We start from the raw sequence: 14,999 nt of genomic DNA, 5'->3' as shown, positions 1-14,999 counted from the left end.
AAATTACGACCAGGTTTTCCTAGCCTCAGGGCCGAAGAAGAAAAATGGAGTCCTCACTGCCATACGGAACTCTATACAATTTACTCTTCATCACTCAGTTGTCGATCCCCATGGCCGATATTTGATCCTCATTTGTGACATTAACCAAGTTACCTACACCCTGATCAACGTATATGGTCCGAATACTCGTCAGTTACAATTCCACAAACTTATTTACAAAAAAATCACACAAATCCGCAGAGGGAGGCTCCTCATGGGAGGAGACTTCAACATAATTGGAGACTCTACTTTGGACACTACCTCTACATCAAAGACTCAACGTTCTGTTCTGAACCCCTTTCTTCAAATGAATGACCTTTACGATCCTTGGAGATGCCATTACAGCTCCGAAAGAGACTTCTCATACTTCTCCTCTTCTCAACTTTCATACTCCAGAATTGACTTTTTTATTGTTGACAAACTCACCCTTCAAGATGTGACGAAATCTGAAATTGGCAATATCACGTGGACAGACCACAGTCTCCGTTACTGTGGGAAACAGTAGACTTAACACTAATAGACTGTGGAGACTTGACTCATCCCTCTCAGACCCTAAAATTATTCAACGACTCTCTAATGAACACCAAATGTATTTTCAGATCAATAACCAACCGGACACAGATAAGTTTGTACTTTGGTCAGCCTATAAAGCTTACATGCGCGGCATATTAATTAAGCTACATAGTAATATTAAACGCCAGAGGTCTAAGCAAGGTGATGAGGTCCTCCTTCAAATTAATCTTTTGGAAAACCGGAATAAAAAATACCTCTCCCAGAAATTTGCTACCGAGCTTTACGAACAGCGACAAAAACTCCGTTCTCTTTTACTCTTTAAGTTTGAGAACAACCTTAAACTTACCAAAGCCAAATATTATGCCTTAGGCAATAAAGCCGGAGCTCTACTAGCCAGACAAGTTAAAGCTCAACGCCTTAAAAGTAAGATAATATCCCTTCAGCACCCCACCTCCAAACAACTTCTGACAAACCCACAGGATATTTCTAATGCCTTTAACGACTATTACTCTTCTCTTTACAACCTATCCAGTGATGTCAATACCCCCCAACCGACTGACCAAAATATTCACAATTTTCTATCCTCTATTGATCTCCCAACTATAAATCACGTCCAATTAGAGGGACTCTCTCGACCATTCTCTACTGATGAAATTTTGAAAGCCATTCACTCACTACCGCTTCACAAATCTCCGGGAGAGGATGGCTACACTAATGAATTCTACAAATCATTTGCCTCAAATATTGCCCCCCATCTTACGGACCTCTTCAACTCTGCTGCCACCTCTGGTTCTCTACTGGTAGATATGTTGCGCTCTATCATTACCACTATCCCTAAACCAGAAAAAGATCCCACCTCCACCACTAATTACAGACCCATATCTCTCCTTAACACAGACGTAAAAGTATTTGCCAAGGTTATAGCCTCAAGACTGTTAGAATTTCTTCCCTCCCTTGTACACCCAGATCAATTTGTTTTTATGCCAGACAGACAAGCCCCAGACGCCACTAGAAGAGTTCTTAACTTGATTCACCAGATTGCCCAATCTCGAACGCCTTCTCTGCTGCTATCGTTGGACGCAGAGAAGGCGTTTGACAGGGTACATTGGGGATTCCTGAGAGAGGTATTGTCCAAATTCGGCATCACAGGCTGGTTTCAAAACGGCCATTCTCTCACTGTACTCAAACCCTTCAGCCAGAGTTTTGACCAATGGCACACTATCTAAACCCTTTGAGATCTCTAATGGCACCCGCCAAGGATGTCCGCTCTCCCCTCTCATTTTTGCCCTAATAATGGAGCCCCTTGCGGCTAAAATCAGAGAGGACAAGCGAGTCTCAGGAATTATGCATAACGACATGGAACATAAAATCAGCCTCTTTGCTGATGATGTAATTTTAATGATCACAAACACGACCATCTCCATGCCTGCACTCCAGGACATCATCGATCAATTTAGCTCTGCCTCCTTTTACAAACTTAACTCCTCTAAATCTCTAATCCTTCCACTTAACCTATCACGTAGGCAACAATCTCTCCTAGAGAGTACTCTCCCCTACTCTTGGTCAAACAATTCCCTTCCGTATCTTGGAATAAACTTAGCCCCATCTATATCCCAACTTTATGATCTCAATTATCGTTCCTTCCAAAAATGACTGCCCCAACTATTAAATCAGCTTCGTACCTCAGGCCTCTCGAAACTAGGTCGCATCGCGTCTTAAAATGCTAATTTTACCCAAACTACTCTATCTTTTCCGGACAGTAATCATGCCAATTCCCCACTCATTCTTTGCCTCCATACAAACACAACTTTCCAGATTTGTGTGGGAAACTAAACCACCCAGATGCGCTCAATATATCTTAACTAGGCAACATAGAAAAGGGGGGACCAACCTTCCCCATATTCAGAACTACTGTCATGCTTCCATTCTAGATCAACTATACTACTGGTGGCATCCTAACCCCAATAAGGCTTGGTCTATCTTAGAATCCTCGTCCTTCCGCCCAAACTCACTAAGTGAATTACTTCTCGCTACATCAGCAGGCTTTCCTCCCACTTCGAAATTTAAATCACCATCAATAACGGCCTCTTTAACAATCTGCGACCACGTAGCTCTCGGCAGGCACGTGCACGGCGGGAAATTCAAAGTAACGTACGGGTACGTTACTTTGCCCAGCCATGCCATTCTGCAGACATATGTACAGGAGCCAGTCGGGAACCGGTTAAAAACAGTTTGTGGTACTAGAGACCTGGAGCTCAGAGAGCTCAAACAAACCATACCATCCACCTTGCAGACACTGCTAAAAAACTCAAGCGCTTCCGGTGTGGGAGAGGTTATATAGGGGATCACTTCCTTTGGTCTACCAGTGTCCATTCACCTGGAGATGAAGTATAACCCAGCAGGTAATTATAAGCCTGACTGTGTCCCATGATGTAGGAAAAATAAATCCACTTTAAGGGTCAGATGTTGGCCTCAGCAGTCTTATTCCATTGGCCTCCAGCCACTCATAACCTGGTCCTTTTGGTTCTGCAGGAACCTCTCTGAGCCAATGCAAGAAATCACCTGAATTTGGGCTTCCGAGGCCTCAGAAGTGGCTGCCTTATCTTGCAAGAAGCTGTAACCTATCCTTCACAGGGATAAGAATAATTTGAGACCCAAGACTTACTCTGTGCCTACAGTTTTGTCCTCTTTCCACTTTGATGATAGTGTGTACTTCCAAATCACAGCTAAAAAGACCAGTATTCCTAGTTCCCCACTGGGACTCCCTTGGCTTTCAGCACCACCATATTCAGATGGATATGGCATATTATTTATCAGGCATATTGCTGTAAGGTATCCCTTTTCTTGTCATCATTTGATCTACTAGGGCAGTGAGCACTGAGGATTTCAGCACCAGGCCTTTGTTTTCCAGGCCTGTGAGGCTATTACCTTTTCCTTAGTACATAATTATTTAGCTAAACTCTACACTGGCAGATGCTAGCTTTGGGCAGAATGTCCTGGAGATGGTAGTGCAATTTGTCACAAATTTGACACTTTTTCCTTACAAATTTCAAATTGTTGGGACCAATTTTGAATGTTCAATATAATAAAAAGAGTCCTTTAACCTCCAATGAATGAGAAAAATAAGATTTTTGTACTCCCTGTAAAATACTTTTCTCTGAAGTTCATTGACGGACACCGCAGCTCTTCTTGACCTTAGGGTTATATTGCCCCTTTAGGAGAGGACTAGGCAGAAATTGTTAAAAATAGCAACACTTGCACAGTACCGCCGAGGGGGTGGTCATACTGGCTATAACCCCTCACACTGCATCCAGCAGCTCAGTTTGTCAAAAGCAGTACAAACATAAATAGGAGGGGTGGGTGCTGTGTCCATCAATGAACTTCAGAGAAAAGGATTTTACGGCGAGTACAAAAATCCTATTTTCTTTATCATTTATTGATGGACACAGTAGCTCTTCTTGACCTTAGGGACGTCCCCAAGCAGTGTCAAAGAAACGAGGGGTGGGAACAGCAAACAACAATAACTTCACCCTTAACCAGAGATCCTCAACGGAGGAGTTGCAACCTTAAACAGCCACCTGCAAAACCTTGCAGCTGAAGCAAGCATTCGAAGATGCACTCACATCAACCTTATAAAATTTAGTGAAAGTGTGAACGGACGACCAGGGTGCTGCTTTACACACCTGAGAAACGGACGCTCGATCTCGGAAAGCCCAAGAGGCACAAATTGCCCTGGTAGAATGCGCCGTGACAGGAAAGGGAGGCGCCTGTCCCCTTATGGCATAAGCCTGCACTACAATCAGTCTAATCCACCGAGAGATGGTGGCCAATGAGACTGCCAGTCCCTTCTTCGGACCAGCCACCAATAAAAACAGCAAGTCCGACATCCGAAAAGGAGCTGTAGCAGACAGACACGTCCAAGGATTGCAAAGCCACTTCTTTGGGGTGTGATGGCCAAGGACATAAGGACGGAAGCACAATGTCCTCATTTAGATGAAAGGCTGAAACAACCTTTGGAAGAAACTAAGGCTGCAGACACAGCACCACCTTATCCTTGTGGAGGATCAAGTAGGGAGTCTTGCAAGACAAGGACACCAACTCAGAAACCCTCCTGGCAGATGCAATAGTCACTAGAAAGACTACGTTCTGAGAGTGTGTCAACAAGGGAATTTCCCTAATGTTTTTAAATGGCGGTTTCTGAAGCACTGAGACCACCAGATTCAAATCCCATGGAGGTAGCGGTGGTCGAACCGGAGGGGCCTTGTGTCGAACCCCCTGAACAAAAACGTACTCCCCAATGAATAAGTCACCAATAGTCACTGAAAAAAGACAGCCAAAGCTAGAGATGTAGGCCTTCCCCGTACGATGATAAATCTTCAGAGAAGATGACTTGTGTGCCCTCAACATAGTGGATATTACCGAATCAGACAGACCTCCATCACTTAGCACCAGGCTTTCAACAGCCATGCTGTTAAAGCCAGTGATGGTAAAGCAGGATGAAGTATTGGACCTTGCGACAGACGGTCCTCTTGCATCAGCAGCTGCCAAGGAATATCCGCCATTCGTACTATGTCAGCGTACCAAGGATGTCAAGGCCAACGTGGGACAATCAGAATTACCAGAATCCCCTCGGCCTCCACTCTGCGAAGCAGACGTGGTAGAAGTTTGAGTGGGGGGAAAAGCATAAATCATACGATAATGCCCCCATGGAGCCACCAACACGTCTGCTGCGTCCACCCAGGGATCATTTGACCTGGCCACAAACCTCTGTACCTTCTGATTGAGTTAAGAAGCCAGAAGATCCACATCTGGCATGCCCCACCTTAGGCAAAGGAGCCAAAATACATCCGGATGTAGCAACCATTCCCCTTGGTCCAGTATCTGACGACTTATGTAGTCCGCTTTCCAGTTTTCTACGCCCGGAATGTAAACGGCCCACAGAGCCGGCACATGCCGCTCTGCCCACCACAGGATGTGAGCGACCTTCAGTGCTGCATCCAAGCTCTTTGTTCCTCCTTGATGGTTGACATATGCCACCGCCGTGAGGTTGTCCGACTGGATCCTGACCAGATGCCCCTGCAGCTTCTGTGACCATGTGGAGAGGCACCGCCTGATTGCCCAAAGTTCCATCACGTTGATCGGCAAGCTGGATTCTTCCTGGGTCCACCGACCCTGGGCTGACTGTACGCCCCAAACTGCCCCCTAACCAGTCAGGCTGGCGTCCGTCACCGGACCAAAGAGCCGGCGAGACCTCCGCCACCAGAGCAGGGAGTCCCTGACTAGCTGGTTCACTCGAATTTGACAATGGAGATTTATCCCATCTTGACAGGATCTCCTTTTGCAAGACTCAAGTGTGGAATTGAGCATACAGTACCGCCTCAAAAGTGGCTACCATGAGACCCAGGACTCGCATGCAAAAAGACAGTAACGATGACCTGCGAGACAACAAAAACGTCACCGCAGCTTGAAGAGTCTGCAGCTTGTCCGAAATAAAGACTCTCGCCTCCGAGGAGTCCAGAAGCAGGCCCAGGTACTCCAGATGTTGAGTCGGCACCAACACCGACCTCTGTAGGTTCAGTACCCAACCAAACTCCCGAAGAGTTTGCATGGGGATTGTCACATCCTCCCTTAATTCTGAGGCAGAAGCTGCCCTCAGAAGGAAGTTGTCCAGGTAACCCATGATTGCAACCCTTCGCTGCCTTAGCAAAGCCAAAATTGGGGCTAGCACCTTGGTGAAGATCCTTGGTGCTGACACCAGGTCAAAAGGGAGAGCTACAAATTGGTAGTGCTGGTCCCCGACTGCAAATCACAGAAACTTCTGATGCTTGATGCATATGGGGACATGCAAGTATGTGTCCTTGATGTCCAAGGATGCCAGAAAATACCCCTGATGGAGTGCAGCTACCTCCGAGTGAACTGATTCCATCCTGGATCTTTGTACTTTCACAAAGCTGTTGAGGGCCTTGAGGTCCTAGACTGGATGGACCCCTTCCTTCTTTGGGACTACAAACAGATTGGAGTAGAATCCCTGAAACCTTTCTGGTGTCGGTAAAGATACCATCACCCCGTGCAGCAGCAGGTCCTGTACTGCCCCAAACAGGGCCTCCCAACGAGTCGGAAGATGATGAAGGTTGGGAGGGAAAAAAATCTGTTTGGCGGACAAGAAAACTAACTAACTATCTTGTACCCTGAGGAAACCAGTTCGCAGGCCCACTGGTCGGACAGTAGGGAGGTCCACCGGGCTGCAAACTCCCGAAGGAGACCCACCACCCGAGAGTCGGGCAGGGGCAAACTTTCATGCGGCAACAGATTTGCTCGCAGGCTTGTTAAACCAGGGACGCTTTTGTCCCTCAGCAGGCACCTTGTCGGACTGGGAACGCTTACCTGCCGACCAGGGCGGATGAAAAATCCTCTTCTGGCCGGAAAAGGAGGGCCCTTGCCTACGGCGTGGCTCCTTCCCTTTTCTGGACTATGGAAGTAACGTGCCCTTACCCCCAGTAACATTCTTAATAATGTCATCCAACGAGGCTCCAAATAGCCTCTCTCCCTGGAAGGGCAAGTCAGCCAGTGCTTTCTTAGATGCCTGGTCCACAAATCAGGCAATGTAGCACTACTGCTGATACTGAGGCTCTAGAGAGCAAGGGGGCCGTATCTAAGGCCGCATCACAGACATACTTAAGGCCCTGCACCTACTGGTCCGCCAGCTTCACACAGACTGGGGAAGCCTGTTGCTTCTCCAGTTCACGGTGCAACAATTTAGCCCATTCAGTAAGCGTCTGGGACACCAGGGCCATGGCCAACACTGGCTGCAATGCTGACCCCGCCACTGTAAACATGGACTGGGCAACTGTCTCGCTCTTCTGTCGGCAGGGTCCTTGAAAGCAGGAGTCCCTTCCATCGGAATCGTGGTTACCTTATTTAACCTGGATACCGGAAGATCAATAATCGGAGATATCCGTTTTTTCAGGAGACTCTCCTCAAAGGGTGAACACACCGCCAATGCGTTTCGGGACTGAATAGGCCCACTGTGGTTTTCCCATCTCCTTTTAAATAAACTTCTCAAAATAAGTTGGGTAAGGAAACACCTTAGCCGTGCCGGCCGGCTTTTGGGATCCAAAAGGGACTGATACCTCTGTAGATGACCCCGGGTGCTCCTACAAGCGCCTTTTCCTGCACTGACCCAGACACAGAATCATCTCCAATGTCCGAACGGTCCTGGTCCACATCCTCTGATACATCAGAACAGGGGCCGCCTGTCACAGCGGGGGTCGAGTCTGAATCAGAGCGTTCCCCAGAAGGGGGTGGGGAGAGGGGGCATTTTTTTACCCCCCCCCCTTGCGTCCGCATGCCACTTCCACCCTGGCAACAAAGGCCTCCAGGACCGCAGACAGAGTGTCCATAGGCACCGCAGGTGCAGGGGAACCAGTTGCAATAACAGGGATGTCTGGGGAAGAAGCGCCAGCTTCTGACGCCATGCTGACCCACACTCGCCTGTCACCACTTAAGGACCTAAGGCAAGTTACACAAAAAGTCCACCCTCCTAGCTGCCACAGACTAAGGGGGCCCCCACAAGACTCACCACCCTGACCCAGGTACCACGCTGTGCTGCTGCTGTCCTCTCTCCCGTGTCATCCACGAGGTGTCTGTGTGGAAAGCGCGCTGTTCTAGAAGGAAACAAGCACCCAGCGCTAGAGGTAACACAAGCTGAGGCTACTAGAAAATGCCCACTTCAGCAAAAACATCTTAAGGCGCCAAGAAAATGGTTGGCGAACTACTAGAAAATGGCTTAAATGCAAAAAACTGGCTGTGGCTACAAAAAAATGGCCATGGCCGCAGGACAAGCGGACCCCCAATACCCAGCGCAGCCCCCTGCCAAGATCCAGAGTCCCCCCCGGAGGACCCCCAGCCAGGAACGTGCACCGCACCCCCATGTGTGCAGTCAAACAGCGGCCCATAGCATGGGGAGGAGAGAAGGGGCAGGGAGAGAAGAAAGGGAGAGTGAGAGACCCCCTAGTCGACCTCCCAGGGAATGCTCAGCTGCTACATCCTGCCGAGACAGGTGGAACCATACTTACCCCTCCTGCAGGCACTGCTGGACGCATTCCACAGACAGACCCATCACCTGAGCAGTACAGGGTGGCTTCCGGCCACGGCACACTGTGACATAGACACCGGTCATATGTGTGTCCCGGAGCATATAGCTCACCAGCCTCCCCTGGATCAGACGGGGCTAAGATCTGCTCACACTCTATGGCTAGGCTGGGAAGACTACCAGGATCTATAATATCCAGGCTTTCACCCAGCCCGGCTGTTGGTTGTAGATTACAGGAATCAAAAAGCAGAAGAAAGAAAAAATTCCCAGGACCAATGGTCCCCACCGGGAGCCAGGTCCTTCTACTCTAGGCAAAAAAAAACAAAAAACGGAGCCGCCGGATGCAGTGTGAGGGGTTATAGCCAGTAGGACCGCCCCATGTTGCTGTTTTTAACACTTTCTGCCTAGTCCTCTCCTAAAGGGGCGATATAACCCTAAGGTCAAGAAGAGCTGCTGTGTCCGTCAATGAACGATTGAGTATAAAAGCATACAAATGCCTATTTCTCCATCTTGGATTTGATTTAACAGACCAGATACGCAGAAGGAGGAAGATGGACAAGGCTTCTTCTGACTCTTCAGCTGTGTGTGGGGCTTTGTAAACAAGCAGCTATTTACAACAAAGCAGCTAAAATAAAATAAAACAGCTAGACACATTAATGCTTATGTCAGACAGGCAAATCTGCCAAGAGAGCAGCAGCAGCAAAGTCACCTGTCTGTCCCCATGAAATTGTTCCTCCTGTGGGGAGATGCAGGGAAGGTGTCACTCTGCCATTGGCACAAATGCTGCTGAATCTCATTCACTAGCAATAGGAGCAACATCTCCCTGCCTTAGCTACAGAGTGGATGATTCCATAGGAAAATACAAGCATTCTTCTAGTGATCACCTACTGTCTAGAAAAAAGACAAAACAAACATTTCGCAAGGGGGGGGGGGGTAAATCAGGGATCAGATCGGCACTGTTACATTCAGCAGCAGTGCCAGCAAATTAACGTGTGTCCCTGGTCCTGGAAACGTTCATTCTGGGACGAGACAGTGTCCCGGAATGAAATAGAGGACACAGGACAACCTACTAACCGAGTTCCAGAAAGGCGGCTCTGGTTGATAGGGCCGCCCTGCTTGGCGTCTAGCAACCAGTGACATCAGAATCAGAGTCCCAGTGAGGCAGAGTGGAGCGTTCTTAGACTGTTTCACTCTCCATCCACCACCTCCTTCTCCGGCCGTGGAGCCCAGTGACTTGCAGACAGCAGGGCAGGGAGAGACTGATCTTCAGTCTCCACCCACCTCCTTATCTGGCACCCACCCACTGGCATCGATTAGAATGGCTCAGAGATCCATCCGATTCCACGTGCCCGCATCAGCAGTGCCTGACTTCTTCTCCTGCCCGCTCGACTGTTGCTGAGGGACCCTGTACCACCTGCAACTCGTGATATCGTTATTAGAAGGTGAGGAAATAGAATAAGATGCATAACTGAAATAGACTGCGACACAAGTCGGGGCTTGGCACTATGAGTGGGGGAACAGGACAGTACAAATTGAAGCTGACAAGTGAAGTGGGGTCGGGGGACCGTCTCCTGTACCATTGTCTGCAGTCTCTGACCGTCTCCTGTACCATTGTCTGCAGTCTCTGACCGTCTCCTGTACCATTGTCTGCAGTCTCTGACCGTCTCCTGTACCATTGTCTGCAGTCTCTGACCGTCTCCTCTACCATTGTCTGCAGTCTCTGACCGTCTCCTCTACCATGTCTGCAGTCTCTGACCGTCTCCTGTACCATGTCTGCAGTCTCTGACCGTCTCCTGTACCATGTCTGCAGTCTCTGACCGTCTCCTGTACCATGTCTGCAGTCTCTGACCGTCTCCTGTACCATGTCTGCAGTCTCTGACCGTCTCCTGTACCATGTCTGCAGTCTCTGACCATCTCCTGTACCATGTCTGCAGTCTCTGATCGTCTCCTGTACCATGTCTGCAGTCTCTGATCGTCTCCTGTACCATGTCTGCAGTCTCTGATCGTCTCCTGTACCATGTCTGCAGTCTTCTGTACCATGTCTGCAGTCTCTGACCATATCCTGTACCATCGTTGCAGCCTCCTGTACCATGTCCGCAGTCTCTGACCATCTACTGTAACATGTCCGCAGTCTCTGACCATCTACTGTAACATGTCCGCAGTCTCTGACCATCTACTGTAACATGTCCGCAGTCTCTGACCATCTACTGTAACATGTCAGTCTCTGTCTTCTGTACTATGTCACAGTCTCTGACCGTCTCCTGTCCATGTATGCAGTCCCTGACTGTGATACTGACATTGTCGAAAAAGAGACAGAGCATGGGTGGCCTTAAAATTATGTCACCCCACCCACAGAAAAAAGTTTCGCCGACGCCCAAGACCCCACATTTCTTTACTTGATTAAAATAATGAAAAAAAGGCTTGTATTTGTATATGTAGCTTGTATTTTAGATCCGGTGTTACATGATTTTATTTTTATAAACAGATCCCTTTAACATTTAACATATCTAAAAAGAGTAAGAGTCTTACCCAGAATCTGATTCCAAGCAGACAACAGGCACATCAGTGTGGTCAGCAGTAAGTTTAGCTGCTAGCTGAGGAAGTATGGAAATTATGCCAGCATGCCCATCGGATAGGCTCCCACAGCCTATAGAAGAAAAAAATGAATGGTTATTTAAAAGCACACAAAAGTTAACCCATAAAAAAACACCATGTTTTTAAATGTAATTAAATTACATTACAGCTGCATAATTGGCATACTACAGTGCAAGATTTATTCTTTGTAGCATGCAGAATCATATATAAAATTAGAATTTTACAATCTGGTTTCCATTCTAACTGTCCACAGGCACCATCTTTAGGCCCAATATTAGTGTTCTGTTGAAACCTGACAGTCTGCCTGCCCTCAGCTCCAACTACCACTATAAAGTACTCAACATTCCCAGTTAATGGCTGTTCAGACACACACAACACAAACTCACTCTCTTTATGTGCCTTGCTGAAGCTGCACTTCCTGTTGAATCTCTGGCAATAGTCTGGTGTTCTCAGACAGAGTGACTTTTTTCCTTTATTCGCTGCACCATTTGCCTTTATACCTATGCCCAGTAAGTTTGCTTGCCCAGGCCACATCCACCTTGAGATTTTCCCAAAGTCTACATTCACATTTTCTCACTGTCCTATATTGTGTTGTTGGGAGCTAACACTTATGGCAACTAATACAGGACAAAACCATTATTAGTCATCAGCACCACTCCAGATGCCCTCCAGGCAGCTAACCATGAAGGATTAGAGGGAGTAGACAGATTTAGAGGGACAAGTCAGCAAGATGTAAAGTAGTTACCTCTGCATCCAGAGAAGTCTTTCTCCCTATGCCTAAGGGCTTGCATCGATAGACTTTTTAGCTCTGAAACCCTCTGATGGTATATGCCTACAAACCCCTTTCCTATATCCGCCTGTGTGTCAGCCTTACCACCCTGCCTTACACTTTACACTCAGCCAGCACAAATGGATCATCAAAAGCCACTCCTGGATGACATCTGTTAAAAGTAGTGCAACACCAGTTCGTTATTTGCTGCCCATGTACCCTTTGTGTTTAATCGTACATGTATGGCACATACACATCAAAGTGGAACTATGAGAATATGGATATGCGACCTCCCTGCCACCACTGCATATCTCCCCCACTGACTTGTGTCAGTAGAGCAGTGTGTGTTAGTAGTTTGTTTTTATTATTTTCTCTATTTTTTACAAATTTGTTTATTATTTTCTTTAAATATTTTTTTTTAAATATATTTTTTTCACAGTGCTTCTGGGGAAGGGGTGGGGAGTATGTGGTGGTGATGGTGTCAGTAGGGCAGCGGATGGTGTGAGCAGTTTATTTCTACATATTGTTTTTTTACAATTTATTTTAATTTTTTTTACTTCACAATGCTTTTCGGGGGGAGGGGGTTGGGGCAGTGGACAATGTTGGGAGGGCAATGGGGTGGTGTCAGTAGTTTATTTTATATATATTTTTTTATAATTAAATGTTTTATCATTTTTGTTTACAATTTCATTTTTTTTTTCTTTTAACCACTTGACAACTGGGCACTTAAACCCCCCTCGTGACCAGACCAATTTTCAGCTTTCAGTGCTCTCCCAATTTGAATGACAATTACTTAGTCATGCAATACTGTACCCAAATTAAATTTTCGTCCTTTTTTTCATACAAATAGAGATTTCTTTTGGTGGTATTTGATCACCTCTGGGTTTTTTATTTTTTGCTCTATAAATGAAAAAAGACCGAAAATTTTGGGGAAAAAAAACGAATTTTTCTTAGTTTCTGTGATAAAATTTTGCAAATTATAAATTTTTCTTCATAAATGTTGGCCACAATTTATACTGCTACATATCTTTGGTAAAAAATAACCCAAACTAGTGGATATTATTTGGTCTGTGTGAAAGTTAGAGTCTACAAGTTGTGGTGCAAATCATAAAAAATGTATCACACCTGAAGTACTGGTGGCCTATCTCATTTCTTGTGACGCAAACAAGCCAGGAATGTACAAATACCCCACAAATGACCCCTTTTTTGAAAGTAGTCACTGCAAGGTATTTAGTAAGATGTGTGGTGAGGCGTTTGATGTTGTCATTTTTTTCCCCACAATTCTTTGCAAAATTAAGATTTTTTTTTTCCTCCACAAAATTGTGATTGTAATAGGTTATTTCTCTCACATGGCATGTGTATACCACAAATGACGCCCCAAAATACATTCGGCTACTCCTCCTAAGTATGGCGATACCACATGTGTGGGACTTTTTCACAGCCTGGCCACATAGAGAGGCCCAAAATGTAGGGAGCAACATCAGGTGTTCTAGGAGCATAAATATGACACATCTAACTTGTTGACTACCCATTACATTTTTGAAGGCCCTGGAGCACCAGGACAATGGAAACGCCCACAAAATGACCCCATTTTGGAAAATTAACACCCCAACGTATAATCTATGTGGCATAATGAGTCTTTTGAATGGTTAATTTTTTTCCAGAAGTTTTTGGAAAACGTGGAAAAAAAACAAAAAAAAAACACAATTTTTAAAATTTTTTTTTTTTTTTTTTTTTTTTTTTACACAAAATTTTCCATTTATAAGAGATATTTCCAACACATAGCATGTACATAGCAAAAATGACACCCCAAAATACCTTCTGCTACTCTTCCTGAGTACGGCGATACCACATGTGTGAGACTTTTATACAGCCTGGCCACATACAGGAGGCCCAACATTGAAATAGCACTTTCAAGGGTTTTAGGTGCATCGATTACACATCTCATTTCTCAACCACCTATTACACTTTTGAAGGCACTGGAGCACAAGCACAAAGGAAACACCCACAAAATGACCCCATTTTGGAAAGCTAACACCCAAACGTATAATCTATGAGGCATAATGAGTCTTTTGAATGGTTCATTTTTTTCCAGAAGTTTTTGGAAAATGTGGAAAAAAATGAACACGCATTTTATTTTTATTTTTTTATTTTTTTTACACAAAGTTGTCCATTTATAAGATATTTCCAACACATAGCATGTACATAGCAAAAATGACACCCCAAAATACATTCTGCTACTCCTCCCGAGTATGGCAATACCACGTGTGAGACTTTTACACAGCCTGGCCACATACAAGGAATACCGTCAGGTGTTCTAGGGACACATAGCATGCACATACCAATAATTACACCCCCAAAAACATTCTGCTGAGTAAAGGGTAAAGAAAAGATTACCTGTGGTTTTAGTAGCACAGTTGTACACAGGAGGATAGCACTGGTCCAGGCAGCAGGCAGGGACTTGGTCAGCAAACGCAATTGTCCAGGCAACAGGCAGGAACACTTTCCATAGTCGGAACAGGCAGGGATACATTCCAGGGTCAGTGCAGGCAGAGATTGTAAGCAATGGTCCATCCATGTGGTGTGGTCAGTTCATGGGACAGGCAGAGGCATGATGGCATAGGTCCTACAGGCAGCAGGCAAAAGTAGGGCCTCGTTCAGGACAGGGGATAGAGGCAGAGGCTTCTCCCACCCAAATCTCTTTGAAGCCTCCGAGTCTCCAGACCCTAATCTATGAATGAGAAAACAAAAAAAAAATGTTTTCTTCATCCAGAAAAACAATTCTGGAGCCCCCTCACATATATGAGACCCCTGTGTGTTATGAATCCCACTAGTCCACTGGCAGGGTACAAGATCAGCCCAAGAGGCAAGCAAAAAGGATGGTCAAACAGTCCAGGGTCAGTTCCAGAGGTATGTACAGAATCGGTAGGCAGAAGCGTGGTCCAATAACAAGCCAGGGTCAGTTCCAGATCAGGCAGAGGTATAAACAGA

The 14,999-nt window shown here is 46.1% G+C and overlaps 1 protein-coding gene across 2 annotated transcripts in view; it reads right to left on the bottom strand.

The window, feature by feature from the left end:
- LAMTOR5 (late endosomal/lysosomal adaptor, MAPK and MTOR activator 5) overlaps positions 1-14,999 on the bottom strand; it is a 277,957-nt gene that overhangs the window by 68,237 nt on the left and 194,721 nt on the right. For both annotated transcript variants that reach the window (XM_077467357.1, XM_077467358.1), the window contains exon 3: positions 11,174-11,291. In XM_077467357.1, coding sequence (XP_077323483.1) covers positions 11,174-11,291 — 118 coding nt within the window. The remainder of the gene's footprint in view (positions 1-11,173; positions 11,292-14,999) is intronic.

The sequence above is a fragment of the Lithobates pipiens genome, unplaced genomic scaffold (genome assembly GCF_037356315.1).
Source record: "Lithobates pipiens isolate NorthernLeopardFrog02 unplaced genomic scaffold, aLitPip1_a1.2 Scaffold_52, whole genome shotgun sequence".
Lineage (NCBI taxonomy): Eukaryota > Metazoa > Chordata > Amphibia > Anura > Ranidae > Lithobates > Lithobates pipiens.
Note: the sequence above shows the minus strand (reverse complement) of the source record. Positions and strands in the feature narration are given on the sequence as shown.